Source organism: Pantherophis guttatus, chromosome 3 (assembly GCF_059756535.1).
Source record: "Pantherophis guttatus breed Tessera chromosome 3, ASM5975653v1, whole genome shotgun sequence".
NCBI lineage: Eukaryota > Metazoa > Chordata > Lepidosauria > Squamata > Colubridae > Pantherophis > Pantherophis guttatus.
The window spans coordinates 39,272,038-39,287,134 of NC_142065.1; the positions used below are offsets into that span (position 1 = coordinate 39,272,038).

The 15,097-nt window shown below is 36.4% G+C and overlaps 1 protein-coding gene and 1 long non-coding RNA gene across 7 annotated transcripts in view; one reads left to right on the top strand and one right to left on the bottom strand.

The window, feature by feature from the left end:
* SYT6 (synaptotagmin 6) overlaps positions 1 to 15,097 on the top strand; it is a 147,175-nt gene that overhangs the window by 116,152 nt on the left and 15,926 nt on the right. For all 3 annotated transcript variants that reach the window (XM_034414265.2, XM_087889353.1, XM_087889354.1), the window contains exons 4-5: positions 9,687 to 9,807; positions 13,893 to 14,064. In XM_034414265.2, the coding sequence (XP_034270156.1) occupies positions 9,687 to 9,807; positions 13,893 to 14,064 (293 nt within the window). The remainder of the gene's footprint in view (positions 1 to 9,686; positions 9,808 to 13,892; positions 14,065 to 15,097) is intronic.
* Positions 1 to 15,097, bottom strand: part of LOC117663796 (uncharacterized) — a 33,663-nt gene that overhangs the window by 11,565 nt on the left and 7,001 nt on the right. Inside the window, exons 2-3 of one of the 4 annotated variants that reach the window (XR_004590816.3) lie at positions 12,633 to 12,678; positions 10,866 to 11,033 (exon numbers count right to left, since the gene is read on the bottom strand). This is a non-coding gene — a long non-coding RNA (uncharacterized LOC117663796). Of the gene's footprint in view, positions 1 to 10,865; positions 13,934 to 15,097 lie in introns of those variants that run through there. The other 3 variants (XR_015733016.1, XR_015733018.1, XR_015733017.1) reach the window with 3 other exon arrangements.

Here is a 15,097-nt window from a genome sequence, read left to right on the forward strand (position 1 = left end):
ATCACCAAACTTTATTATTACGTTAAACCTCTTGAAATGCATTTGACTAAATTAATCTTTTTCATTCCCTTTTCTGGCAATATATTATTTCTTTTCTTTCTATTCATGATACTGTCTTTTATTCATGCATTAAATAGAACCAGTCTATCTCCATAAAAGTGTTCTCATTTCCAAATGATGTGCTTGTATCAGTGCAAGGCAAGGTTATACTGCCACCACTTCAAGTTCTACCGTGTTCTGTGATTTGTTCTGGCTCCTGTTGAGTAAAGGAGTCATTTATCAGTATGCCTGGCAGGAGCTCACCATTAAAGCCAACCTAGACAAAACACAAATAAATGTATAGAACTCATTTTTTGCTGTTGCTCAAGGAGGCACGTTATTTCCAAGGTGTTCCTAAAATCAAGTTGAAATGCTGGTTTTGACTTACAAAGCCATGCGGCCTGGGATCGATGTATCTGAAGCATCTCCTTTGCCAGGATAGATCATTCTATGACCTCAAATATGCCCCTGCCTGCAGACCTTAGAATAGATGGGAAGAGAACAGCATACAAATACTTGAAGTAAAAAGGTTGTCTTGTTTTAGGATATGAGAATAAGTTAAAGCAAAATTTAGCAATGTAGTATAGTGTCCAATATTACTGTGCATAATACTGTTTAGATCTGTTGGCACTTTAACAATGTTTTTAATAAATTGGATAATAGCATTTATTATAGAAATTCCTTTATTTTAACAGCCTCTTAAAGCTTATATACATACCTTATATTAAATGATAGTTTCCCTCCCTCCCTCCCTCCATCTTTCCCTTCCTTCCTGAAGCTTTTAAAAGAAATAACTGTGAAGAAGCAAAAATGCATAATCTTCAACCTATATTCTTTGCTAAATTTCTTGTTGATTTACCTACACCAGAGTTCCTCAACCTTTTCAGCTTTGTGGACTAACAGCAGGGAGGAGGGGGGGATGGTTCTGGTGGTGGATAAGCACATGTGTGCGAATGCATGCCAGGTTCCATTTTCGTGAGTGTCATGCACACACAGTTACTATTTTCGCAAATGGAGCACACACATGCACACGCTCACCAGCTGCTCACCCGCTGCTCACACAAGTGGGGTTGCATGTGCGCTTGCTTGCCATTTCTGTGGCCCAGTTCCAAACAGCTCAAGGCCCAGTAGTGGGCCACGGTCCTGGATTGGGGACCCCTGACCTATACAATGAAGTTTTGTCATCAAATACTTTTGTAAGCTAATACTAATGCTGATGTTTGAAGCTCTGGCATCAGGTTGGCCTTTTGACAGCTTCCAATAGCATAATGTGTCTTGATTAACTAATAGTTAATAAAGAAAGTTAATGTGTGTCACGATTCTTGAAAGTCCTGTCAGGTCTTTATCAGCTTTGCTGATGTGCTTTCAAACCTAACCTTTTCTTCAGATTACAATGAATGTTTAATTTCGCTGCTTAAATTACATTTTGTCACACTTGGGAGAAACTGCTCTATTCATTTAGAATCCCCCTCACCTCAAAAAGTCACCTTTACACCTTTCTGAAATTTTACAAGGCCCAGATTCACTTAAGCTTTTCAGAATTGGAAGATAAACCATTTCCATGTAATTTCAAGTCAGTTAATAGATCCAGGTAGAACAAATATATTTTGAATGCAGGTGACTAAAGAAAAATGATGTTACTGTGGCTGCATATTTTTTGTTATGTTTTAAAATAAAGATTTTCAGGTTTCTTTTTTTTTTAACACTAGTTTAAAAGTCCCAGGAAGCCAAACAACCACTAAAGAAAAGTAACATTCACAGTAGCCTTCTTCTTAGCTCTTTGCTTCCCGCCCCCCTAAAAATAATAAGTGAACCAAAGACATTTATTTCTTAGAGTTGCAAATAACAGGCTTGGCAACAACTCACAGCAGCTCTATTTGCTGCCAAGCTACCTTCTGAGCTATGGCCTTTCTTTTCTAAAGGGCAGGTTTGTTGAAAGCAAAACAAGGATATTATTGCATGTATTATCTTGGCTTTCATTCTGATTATGTCCTTTGCTTTTGCTGTTGTTGTCAACACAGGATTAACTAATTCAGCATTTTATCCATGTTGTACAGCCAAATCTTGCCAAATCAAGTCTACTTACCAGTTTTATTAATATTTTCTGGCTCTATTCGTACAACATGCTTAACTGTTGGGAGAGTTAAATATGTCGTGCAAACAAACAACAAAAATAATTTTTTTGCCAATCAACCCAGAGAGGCTTAGATTCAGATCCAAACAGATCCAGTCCTTGTTGGAACTAAGCAAACTTATCTGGGTTAATCAGCTACTCCTGCCCCACGTCACCTACTTAAGAGCTGACTATTGCTTCCAAATTTATGGTTGAAATGGACTCCAGTCTGTAGTTTTGATGTGCAACCTCTTGCTGTAGGTAGAAAAATAAAATAGAGGGTGGGATGAGTATGTCACACAAGTTCCAAATCTATCTATCGTAGCAATTCCAAATATACCACCAATATTCCCTCCTTTTAAGAAGTCAGAAAGTGAAAAGGATAATGATGGCATCCCCAGTCATCAGTTCTCTGTAGCAGAGAACAAGTTATGGTTTTCATAAATGGAGGTAGATTTACAATAGAGAAAAAATGGTGATGAATTCCTTGTTAGTCCCCTACGATGCTTCCTATCACATCAGTTTAAATTTATTTTTTTCTGGACTAGTGGACTAGGACTGGAATTGCAGGCCACCCATTGGCTATAAGGGTATTTTCTATTTATTTACTTAAAAAAAGAAATCCCAGGCACCAAATCTATTTACACATTGCTTCTGGCAAATAATACTGTCAGATGTAAATGCCTTATTCTATAATGTGTAAATAGTATATGAATGGGATATCAGGGGTTAACTTATCCTTCTATTCTTAATGTATTCATATTTCACCACTCCCTCATATAGCTCCACCCACTGTATATATAAGGAGCCACCTTCACCCTTTTCCTCGCTTCTATCTGTGAATATTCAGTGAATATAGAATGCCTATTGTAAATAACAGGAAGTATATTTAAACCTTTAACTCTTACTATTATTATTGAGTCTGATCCTAAAAATATTGCAACAAATACATTTTATAATGCTGACATAAATATTATTAATATATAGTTTCCCCTTGGTTGTATTAACAAATTAGGTAACTCTTTCCTTCTGGAGACCAGAAACCCGTAGTCCTATTCAGAGGTAGCTTTTTAACTAATTATTTTCCAATTTTCACTAATTCTTTAATTTCTTGAAAAACTGTTGGCTATTAAAACATGGTTCTTCATAAATGCATTTGGGGACAAATAAGACCATGCTATTCCTAAATGATGGCATTTCAGATTGATTGTTCATAAATGTATTTAACACTGTAAATTACAGTGTTATTGTATTAACACTGTAAAGTTTTCAGAGTCTCTGGAAAAAGAACATATAAGTTGTAGTAATAAACACACAATGGACACTTTACTACTGATCACTCCTACTGATTATATTGAGGGGTCCTTGGTGCTCTCTGAGCTTGGTTATTTTTCTTGCAGACATTTTCATTACCCACATTAGATAATATCATCAGTGCTAGAGGTCCTAGAACATCATCAGACTAATATTCTCTTTCATTGGTACTGATGATGTTATCCAGCATACAATTGTAGGAGAGAGAGAACAATGAGATCCACATATTGATGGAAGGAAGCATCAATATAAGGCAATTTTCATAGGAGAAAAGAGATGGGAGAATGAGCTTAACTCTTTTTAGTTTGCTGGTAGAAATTAAAGCTGATGATCCAGATAATATAGTAAAAACATTTTCTTTACTTTGCACACTGCACAATGCTAGCACAATGTTCACACTGTGCGACTTGGCTGCCAACCTGCCACTTTTCCATTGTAAATGTTGTGAAACATGGATTGTGTAGGTTAGAATTAAATTGCATTAAATTGAAGTTTTCATATTTTTGGGTGATTTTTGTACAAATGTTTCCTGAGATTATTTCAAGGGGTTCAGAGAAAATTATTTCAAGGGTTCTTTCAGGGTAAAAATGTTTTAGAAAGGCTGCTCGCAAACCAACATACAGATTACATTCAGAAATACCATGCAGGAAACATTTAGACTATATATTACCGATACATTATGATTTTAGGATTTATTTTGAAATCAGGTTTCTTGATCTTGGGGTAGACCTCTTTCTCATTCTTTTAAAAACAAGAATAAAGAAAAGGCAAGAATAAGATAGCATTATGCTTCTCTATAACTGCCATCTTAAAATAAAAAGGAATAGCATTTAATTGCAATTAGATTTCTGAATATTTAGAATCAGGTTATGAAGACCTTTATTGGAAGAATTCTGTTAAATCTCCTGTGAACCAGAGTGATTTAACACAATTAAATCTGACTGGATCACTCCCATTTTCTTCAAAAATCTTTATCTCACCTCAGTTTCTACACTGAAAACCATGACCATTAAGTGTTTAAAGCAGGGCTTCTCTTCAACAGTAGCAAAGCTGCAAGCAAATGTCCATACATGTTATTAGCAAGGTCTACTATCGATTTATACTCCATGCTTTTTTCTGGGATACTCAATATGAAATATAAAACACAATATAATGCTGTTCCCTGAGGGGGAAAGTATTTTCTTTCTCCCCTTTCCCTTTCTTTTTACTATCAATGCCAATGGGAATTAGCTGCTGGAAATTCCAGATAAGCAGCTCATTAATAGTTCAAGGTGCAGCCCAGGAACTACTGGTACTCTGTGAGGCTAATATGGGTAGTTTATACTGAATGCCACAATAAGTAGATCTTTAAAACATGCAGAAATCTTGTGAGGTAATTAAACCATAAGAATGATAAGATGCTTGGTGATTTAGCTTGAGATCCATTAAAATTTTGGTATTCTTGCACCAAAATATTTCATGTTTGCTAAATGTGTAAGAAGGAGCGAACATAGAAATGTAATTTAAAATGATGAACAACTATGATAATTCTATTAACTAATAGGCTATTAAGTTGCCATTTTTAGAAGTGTATGAGAAATTAGTGGACATAAAATGTCATGGATGAACTGGGAATAAACTTTGAAAGTGTAACTGAACACTTCAGTTTTTCAGTTCAGTCGTGGCCTTTGTTCACCAAAATTTGTTCACCAAGCCTGAGAAGAACTAACTTATCATTTCATCTGAACTATTGTTGCATGCTATAGTTTCATCACTTCTGCATAATGATCTGACAAAAATTGTTAGTTCAAAATTTGTTTTCACTGACATCCGATGTATAATGCTCTACAGACTCCTCAGCAATATTTTCCTTTCTATTGTTAAATGAACTGAATCTCCCTGGGCTTAGAGCTAGGAAAAGAAGATGAAGTAGTATGAACATAGGCAAAATGATGAGTCAACCACATTGTGTAGGCTTCCAAAAGTTTATCTGGAAGTAAGTATATAATGTTCACTGATTGCAGCCCAGATTAAAGTTGAACTGCTTTGCCAGCTATCACCACTGAGTAATGGGAAGGGATTCAGTTCTTCTAAAGTAGAATTTTTAACATGTTAATCTCAATTTAGCTCAAACATTTCTCATTAGAATATACTAGAAATATATAATGGTTCTCTCAGTCCAGCCACACACTGGGCAGCCAGGCTCATTATATCTGATGCTGTAAATGAGTATGTACTGACTAGTATGTCCACACAATCTAGTTACTCTGGAAAGAGCACTCCCTCTAGGTCAGGGGAGCCAAACTTGCTGTGTCATGTTGCCATCATATGATGCATCGCGACATTTTTTCCCCTTTCCGGAGCTGGGGCAGGTGTGGCCTGCACGTGACACATCCAGTTTGACACCCCTACGTGAAGTACAACTTTCTGCCAATAATACTGTATAACCATTTGGCTCCAAATGAAGAGTAACATGAAGTGATTTCTGCACACAGAAATATGTATATATAGAGCTTGTGTGAAACTACTTTGAAGTAACAATATTTGGTAGCTGCTAATGCAGCAAATGAAAGCTTAAAGAACTTTCTAGACAATGCAGTATTTTAGATATGCATTATGAATTGACTGATTAAAAACTGGTTTTAATCTCATGAGTGGAAAATATCCTGTTATTAATTGCTCCAGCTGTATATCAAGAATTGGAGGGCACTGGGATATATCCAGTTTACTCAAATAATCCCTTTCCTTAAAAGATCATCTTAAGAATCAGCCATGACTGATCACCTCATCTTTGTGTGCTGTGCTTGTGCGGGATTATAACTTTTCAGTTGAATTAATATTTTTCTATGATATAGAAAATATTTAATCAAAAGATATAATCAATATTTATTCTAAATTCTAAGAGCAAGATTCAAGTTAATGAGCTGGTAGATAAGTTTTTTTCCCTCTTCTATTGCATCCTACCTTTGATGTTTTAAAACTGTGAAGGAAAAAACGTTGCTTATTAATTCAATGTCACAGGAACATATTGCAATCCAAGTGTGAATATACGGTAAATAAAAGATTTAATGCAACGAACATAAATTTTATATGAATGCAAATGTTATCATGCTGGACAACTGAAATCCTTGCTAGATAAGAGTTGGTTCTGTCATTATAAAATGAAAAAAGGAAAGTATCTTTATGAAATTTCTCTGTGATCCTTGATAAAACTTATTTGTGAAGCAATCAATGTGAGATATTGGTAGTAAAATAAATGCATTTATCAAGTTAAACACTTAATCAGGTAGCAATCAACAGGCCTCTATCCTGTCACATTTTTAAGTTATCCGAAGAGATGCCGCATATCTCAGAAAGGTTACAGAGCGCCACCTAGGGCTACACAGAAGACCTTGATTTCCCCCCCCCTCACGAGTTAGATTTAAATTTTAAGGATTAATATGAATACAATAGATAGTTCTAGTGTAATGCCTTGTCTTCAGAAAAAGGTTTGATGAGATAATGAAAGGTTTGAAGAAACAAATTATTTTGCTAAGTGTCAGATTCTGGCCAGATACCAGGCAGTGGATTCAGATCTATAAGCATTGGGAGATTGGGAGCCTCTCAGCACAGGCTTGGGTGTTAAGCAGTAATTTGCACCCAGAGCATTGGAGTATCTCCATTGCTTGAAATCTCCTTACTCACTGGTGTGTTTATTGTCTCTGGATCCTCAAAGGACCAGTTGTCTGGCACCTAGCATTGGCTGACCTTTGGCAAAACAAAAATATATGTATAATAGGTCTTTTGATTGTTTCTATGTTATAGCATAGTTACCTTAACTAATTTTATTTGATCAAAAGAAAAGCAACCTCTTAAAATTAAGATGTCACAAAGGGGAGTTTTACAAGAAATCACAGGAAAAACAATTCAAATGACCCTGGAAAGCTTGTCAGTTCCCAGAAAGCTTTTAAGTCAGGTCACAACACAATTTAGCAATTTTAAATTTGTCGGTATTTTCTAAAAGGTTTCCCCCCCCCCAAAAGTTATGTTGGCTAGTAAGTGTTGACACTGAAGCACATTAATTAACCCTACTTAGGTTTAAACCTCATTTCAGCAGACATTTTCTACTGTTCCATTGCTAGAAAATGAAGAGATAAAATAAGACATTTGAGGAGGCCAAAACACCTGTAAAGGTCTTTGTTGCCGTGAAGGCAGATCTAGTAGAGGCTTGACAGGTTAATAGGTGAGCAAGAAGACGACAAGGGAGATTGTCCACTGCTGATTGCAAAATACACAGGGTACACCCTCTAATCATGGACTGCCTTGAGTTTCTTCTAAAACAAGCAAAGATAAACAGGCAAAATGGGATGCTTATTAGCTCAGGTCTATGTTTTCTATAGTTCATATGTTTCTTGAATTACCTTGTTGACCTGGACTTGAACTGTCCAATATATATCAGGATTTCCATTGCTCTCTATCTACCTAGAGCTCCTTAAACTCCTTTGATTTGTTATCTAAACCAGGGGTGAAATCTACTTACCATCCTTACTGCTTCGGAAGTGCACAAGCCGTGCATGTGCAGCACATGCGCAAAAGCTGCGCAGGCGCAGAGGGTAAAAAACACATGGTTTTAACCAGGAAGTAACAACACCCAGGCGGGTGGGCAGAGTCTTGCGCCACCATTGCTACCGGTTCTCCAAACCACCTGCCACAATCGCTACTGGATCGCCCGATCCAGTCCGAAAAGGGAGCATTTCACCCCTGATCTAAATTCAAATGAGAATTGTGCTGCTTTCATGTTTAACAAGAGTAAAAACTACTATACAACCAACTACTGTTTGTTTGCTCAACAATAAATCCCATCAAACTCAATGAAACATGCTCCCATGTGCCTGTCTTTCAGCCTAAGGTTCTGAAGCCAAGTCTTCATGTACCTGAGACTCAGAATAATTTTCATTAAATGCAGTGGAACAAACTCCTGAACAAAAATACAGTACATAGTGCTGCTAGCCTACAGCTAAATATTCAGTTCCTTATTGCTTTCTCAAAATTTTAATGTTCTATTACTGGAAAGCAACAAATAGCACAGAAACTTCTGATTCCTGCAGCTCCTTATATTGTCATTTGGTAAATCTCCTGAACATTGTGGGTTGTATCTTATAAGGCTATACACAGTGGTGGGATTCAGCCAGTTCGCACCTATTTGGGAGAACTGGTTGTTAACTTTCTAAACAGTCTGGAGAACCGGTTGTTGGAAGAAATCTTATTTTGTTTTATTCTACTTTACAGGGCTAATCCTGTAAGGAAGGCAGGAAGGAAACATTCTGGTGTCGTTTCTAGCCTAATCTTTATTGCCTTGCTTACAGAAATTGCCTCTCTGGTTAACCCTTATTACATTGTAACAGCTAAGGCGAAGCTCCCATCGACATGAGTGATGTTGAGTTGGCCACGCCCACACAGTCACATGACCATTGAGCCACACCTACCCAGCTGTTCATTAGGGCAGAGAACCGGTTGTTAAATTATTTGAATCCCACCTCTGGCTATACATGATCTTCTGCTTCTGCATCCTTCCCAGTGCATGGCACGAGGATCAAATTTTGTTCTCTCTAGTTTCCCAGTTAGCAGCCTATTCCTGTTTTCCCAATTATTTAAGATCATGCTCTTCCATGCTTTCATTGGCTTCTGGCTACACTTCCAGGTAGCACCACAGGGTCAGACAGCTCTGAAGGCTGCAAGTTTCATATATTGAATATTTATATACCATGTACAAGCGGATTTTCTTTTATCTGGCACTCCTATAATCCTATAATTCTAATCCATAATTTATCTCATTTTTACAAATAGGAGATCAAAGGTCTCAAAGACCAGCTTTCCTGATTCACCTGATGAATCAATGGTTAGGTTTTTATATGACTCCAAAAATCTATACCTTAATGAAACCAAACACCAATGTGTATGAATTAGGAGGCTGTCTATCATTGAAGGACTTCTTCAAGGTGATCTGAATAGTGCAGAAATTTGCTGCACACTTTACATATGTATTTTCTGATAGATAAATAGTTATCTCAGCATCTTTGTTTATCAGCATATGAAACGTTTTCAAAGGTTATTAAATAACAAAGTCTTGGTGTTACCTTGAGAAGGTAGGAGGTAAAGAAAACCAAGGAGTTGTAGAAAGTGTAGACAAGGTAAAAAAAATGCAAGTGAGAATAAATTCTTTTATTTTTTCTGATGCTTTATGTTCTCTCTTTTATTAAAGGAAAGTGTGGACCTGGGAGAGATCATGTTTTCCCTTTGTTACCTGCCAACTGCAGGTCGCCTCACTCTAACAGTCATTAAATGCAGGAATCTCAAAGCAATGGATATAACTGGATACTCAGGTAGGTGTTTCCTTTCTCTGAACAAGGTAGTCATATTTGATTTCTGCGATGTTTCTGTGACACTATTACTCCTTTAAGACTTAAGGGAATTTTCTATACATTATTAAATGGATTGAGTGATTTGTTTGATTCTGATGAAGTTATTTATGGGTTAATATAAATATTTTCCAGAAACATGCAGAAAATAGTGGTATGCATAAACAGGCTACTTAGTGCTGTTTGATTGGAGATCAAGTGTTTTCCGTGAAAGTCTGAAACTGTTACAAGATCTATGCAACTTAGAAGGACTTAATTTATTTTTTCCTTTTCTTTTTTTTACATATTAAATTAGAATGTTAGATAGATGATAGATAGGTAGATAGATAGATAGCTGACAGACAGAGACAGACAGACAGACATTTCTAATTTGGCTAACTTTTCTTTAAGTCTTTCCTTAGAAAAAAAGAACTGATTTAAATTTTATCATACACATATACACACGCACCTATAAACTGATATCCTTAGGACTCAAATTTGCCTAATGTTTGTTATATGTGTACTCAACATTTCTGTGCTTTCCCATTAAGGTGCATGGCCAACATGAAAAAGATATTGGTTTGGTCTCAGTTTCTGTTAGTCTTTCAAGCAGGGGCGAAAGAGAAGCGGTAGCGGAAATTTTGAGTAGTTCAGAGAACCGGCAAATACCACGTCTGGCTGGCCCCAGAGTGGGGTGGGAATGGAGATTTTGCAATATCCTTCCCCTGGAGTGGGGTGGGAATGGAGATTTTGCAGTATCCTTCTCCTGCCATGCCCACCAAGCCACACCTACCAAGCCACACCACACCACACCCACCAAGCCACGCCCACAGAAGCAGTAGTAAAAAATTTTGGATTTCACCACTGCTTTCGAGGTAGTCCAGATAAGAAGCAGAATTCTTACATTAACACTATCTTGCAAGAAAGGAAAGAATTTGTCCCCTCCCCTCATTTTACTTTTCTGAAAACTGGGGAGGGTCCCTTCTATAACACTTCCCATGCATCCTCTCCTTCTGTGGACTGAGTTTTTATTTTTTACTTACCTATCGTCCAGTCTGTGGCTCTTCCTTCTGTTTCCCAAGAGCATTTCCACACGTCATTATAGTTTTAGATTAGATTCAGCAATCATTATTAGGCTGTTCCATAAATTTTCAAACAGATTTCTCTTCTCAATTGTATGGGTAAGAGCTTGAGAATTGGTGCCAAAAGAACTGCAAAGGACAAAGCCAAGCTCCCATTAGGCAGAGAAGATGGATGGGCATGATGGACTGTGGCGGTTGTTCTCTCTCTTGTTTTAAGGCAGGCCTAGCATTCCTGATATAGTTTCACCACTTCTCAAAAAAGTGGACAGAGAGAATTTTGCATTCAGTAGGTCCAAAGTCTCTCTGACTTGCATAATACACTTTTGTTCTAGCTGAAAGCCTGATAGCAAAGAAGCAATGACTGGGTAATGGTTTCAAACTGTGAACAACCTACATTATCCTGTAGACCCTACAGTTTTATAGAGTCTGTGCGGAGTGTATAATTATGTCCTTGTTTTTAAAATATTTTTCTTGTTCTTTGCTGAAACATTTTTTAAAAAACAATGAACACTACAGTAGAAGCTCTGGTCTGTAAATATACCCCATGAATTAAAGGGAAAATGATATAATTTAATTCCCCTTGAGAAATTTCCATGTGTAAATACCTGGTTCAGTGTCATAATCATTTTTAATGGCCTCAGCTTCCAGGTGTCAGTGTTTGCATTTTCCTGACAAATATATAATCTATGACTGCACTAACCATGAAGCTGTTTAAGCAGACAGGTATTTCTTCTCAGCTGGCATTTGATACATTAGAATCGCTGAGAATTGATGTCTCAAAGTAAGAAAACTGTTCACTAGTTCTGCAGAGGCATACCTCATTCATTCATTCATTCATTCATTCATTCATTCATTCATTCATTCATTTGCTGATTTAAAACATTTATATGGCCACTCACCATATACTAAAAATTGGTAGCTCCCAATAAAAGCCAAATCTGAAATGCTTTTTGAAAGTCTGGGAAAGGAGAGTTTCTGAGTTGAATTTCCATAGGGCAGGGGCTGCCACAGAAAAACATAGAACTCATACAGTGGCAGTTTTTAGGGAAGGGAGCTAATCAGGTAAAATGGGTAGATGTCCTTAGAGAAAAATATTTCCTCTCATAACCTGGCTCTGTGCCATATAGGACTTCAAACCTAATATCTTTGAATTGCACCTGGAAGGAAACCAGAAGACAATGCAGTTTCTCATAACAAAGTGTAACATGGGAAAACTTAGGAGCACCCACCATTGCCCATCTTACCACATTCTAGACTAGTGATAGTTTTCAGGGCTCTTCAAGGGCAGGCCCATGAGAAGCATGTTGCAGTAATCCAAATAGGAAGTGACCAAGGCATGACTGATTGTGAGCAAGGTCTCCCAGTCCAGGAAATTATTATAATTATTGGGACTTCCAAATCTACAGCAATTTTTTCTTGTATTCATATTGCAATGGCTGTTTGTTTGCTTGTTTATCATATTTATATGGCCACTCATCTCACACAGTGACTCTGATTGGCATACAACAATTAAATAAAACAAAAATACATGAAAACAATTATTAAAAATAGTCAATATTAAAATTGCAACCATCAGAGAGAATAAATTAAACAGAATGATAGAGCCATCTTAGAATATCTTTGGTCCCTTGAGCCCCCGATGACAAGCCTTGAGGAGCTTAGGTCTTGAGGGGCTCAGGGAACATTAACAGGAATGAAGCTAAATTTAGAAAGAGTCAGTTTAGTAACCTCTTGTTGTCCTATTTTCTCTTTTCTTCTTTGCTTCTTTTCCCTGCTGAAAAATAAAACATTTAAATTACTTTTCATGAAAACAGTTCATTGACATATAGCTTTATAACAAAAGGGATGTTGAAAAGATTCAGACAGCAAAGGAGCTAAGGGATGCCTATAAATCAAAGATGTTGATATCCTTGTATAGAAGTATATAGTGTGAAGATGAGCAAAACATAAACAAGTACATGGAGACTCTTTTGGACCTGGATTTATGGTCACCAAGTCACTTCTAAATAAAAAAGTGGGGGAGAGATATACTTAAAACCAGATGGTATCCAGACTGGTGGTCAGCCCATTTAAATTCTAATAGAAAAAATAATGTCTTGGTTAATTTTTCCTATTTTCTCAAATACTTTAAGTAGACAGCCTCCACTGGATTTTTTTTTTTAAAAAAAGAGGAGAACTGGGATTACATTTTAAAGCTGACAAACCAAGCTTTCCCTGTCACATAGATTGAAGCTAATAGTTTTGACTGAGCTACAGTATACTCTTAAAGAATTTTAAAAATCTAGCTAAGAAAACATTTTCAAGTGAAAATTACAAGCAGAATCTGAACCACGTTCTTGAAGTGTTTGATGCTGTTATCCAAGCTCCAAGTAATATTCAGCTCTGCTTTCTCTTTAGAACAATTTTCATTTCTTTCAACAATCAGCTAGCATGCCATGATCACTAAGCTTACCCATTTTTCAGAGAAACGTTTTCAGGATTTCCCCTCATTTTTAAATTTTCTTTAAATTGTCATTCTGCCATAATTCTTAGTTACAGAAAAGGCCTTTTTCTTTTTCATTTTAATTAACTGTAGCATATTTGAACGATCAAAAAAGAATCCTAATTTATGAAAAGGGGTCCATATTATCAAGCTTTAATTTCTGACCATTTTTCTCTTTTCCTATCCAGATCCTACATATATGTGAATTATATACTTGTAAGGAATTCTTCTTTTTGTAGGCCCCTGGATGGCACCTAGATAATCTTGACTGATCTCATTTCCAGAGTGTTACCAAAAAAGATGAAATAATGTGGTGATGAAATTACACATACAGATTTGAGCATGACTTAGAAGAGCAGGCTGAAAGTGCAGTTTGCCACCATAATTCTGCTTTTCTCTGTCAATATGTTTATTATTCAATTTTAGGTATGTTGCAGCGAACTCCCTTAATTATTGGGAGACTAGAAAGTGTTCTATAATCTCTTTGCTTTTCCCCTGTTCACCAGATCCGTACGTCAAAGTATCTTTGCTCTGTGATGGAAGGAGGCTGAAAAAGAAGAAAACCACTATAAAAAGAAATACACTTAATCCTACCTATAACGAGGCAATAATTTTTGATATCCCTCCTGAGAACATGGATCAAGTCAGTCTGCTTATATCAGTTATGGATTATGACCGGTAAGTGAGAGTCTTTGCTATCTCCAAATCCCATCTGAATCATTATCCCCCATTCACATTTCATGGTATGATTCATTTGATTAAATGTACTTTGTGCTCAGAAAAATTGTATACTGTATATTCTTGTTTCTCTGTTATTGAGCAGGTGAACATAGTTCTGAATTTCCATTGTTTCTGATAAGAACATGTTTAGTTTTCTCCATAGAGATTAATTATATTGATCACCAGAACAAAATTGTCATTCTGCCATAATTCTTAGTTACAGAGAAGGCCTTTCAAAATTGATGTGCAGGCAAATCTCAGAGAAAGGATAAGTTCTACCAGGAGCTCTACTTATAAAAACAGTCCATATCTTGATTGCAAGTAGAACAAAGTCACTGCCCCTGTTTTACCTAAGGTTTTGACTTTGGGGGTGGCGTGTTGGAATTATTTTTTTTTTACATTTTAAAAAATTCGTTAGAGTTAATTCCTTCCACAAAATTTCTAATACTAAGGAAAAATTGGACACCCACTTCTGTTTGGATTCTGAATTTCAGTTTACTGAAATAGAGTCTTTAACAGCATGCGTTAGTAGCAAGAAAGAGGACTCAGAAACTGATTCTTTATGAGACACTTGGAATTTCTGTTTTACAACTGAATATATAATAACGGGAATATGTGTACTACACTGCTGCTTATTTGTCTAACATGATTCCACTGCTTTCTGATAAATCAATCAGATTTGAATTGTAGAAATCTAGACAACCACTACAATATTGAACATATTCTTGCTGTTATTTATTTGTTGGCCATATTTTTATAGCCCAGATTTTATTACTCTATACACAAATTTTGTTTAGCTTCTCCATATTATTTTTGAACTGAGGTCCATAGTTCATTCTTTTCGTAACAACAAAGACTGGTTTATACTTCTATGGCGTTTAGACAGGAAGAGGTCAAGAATCTGGTCTAGAATTAATGCTGAGTAATCATGGATAAAGTTTGCCTTATTTGTTTAATATTCAGTGTTCTTGTTTAGAGTAGCATCTCAATC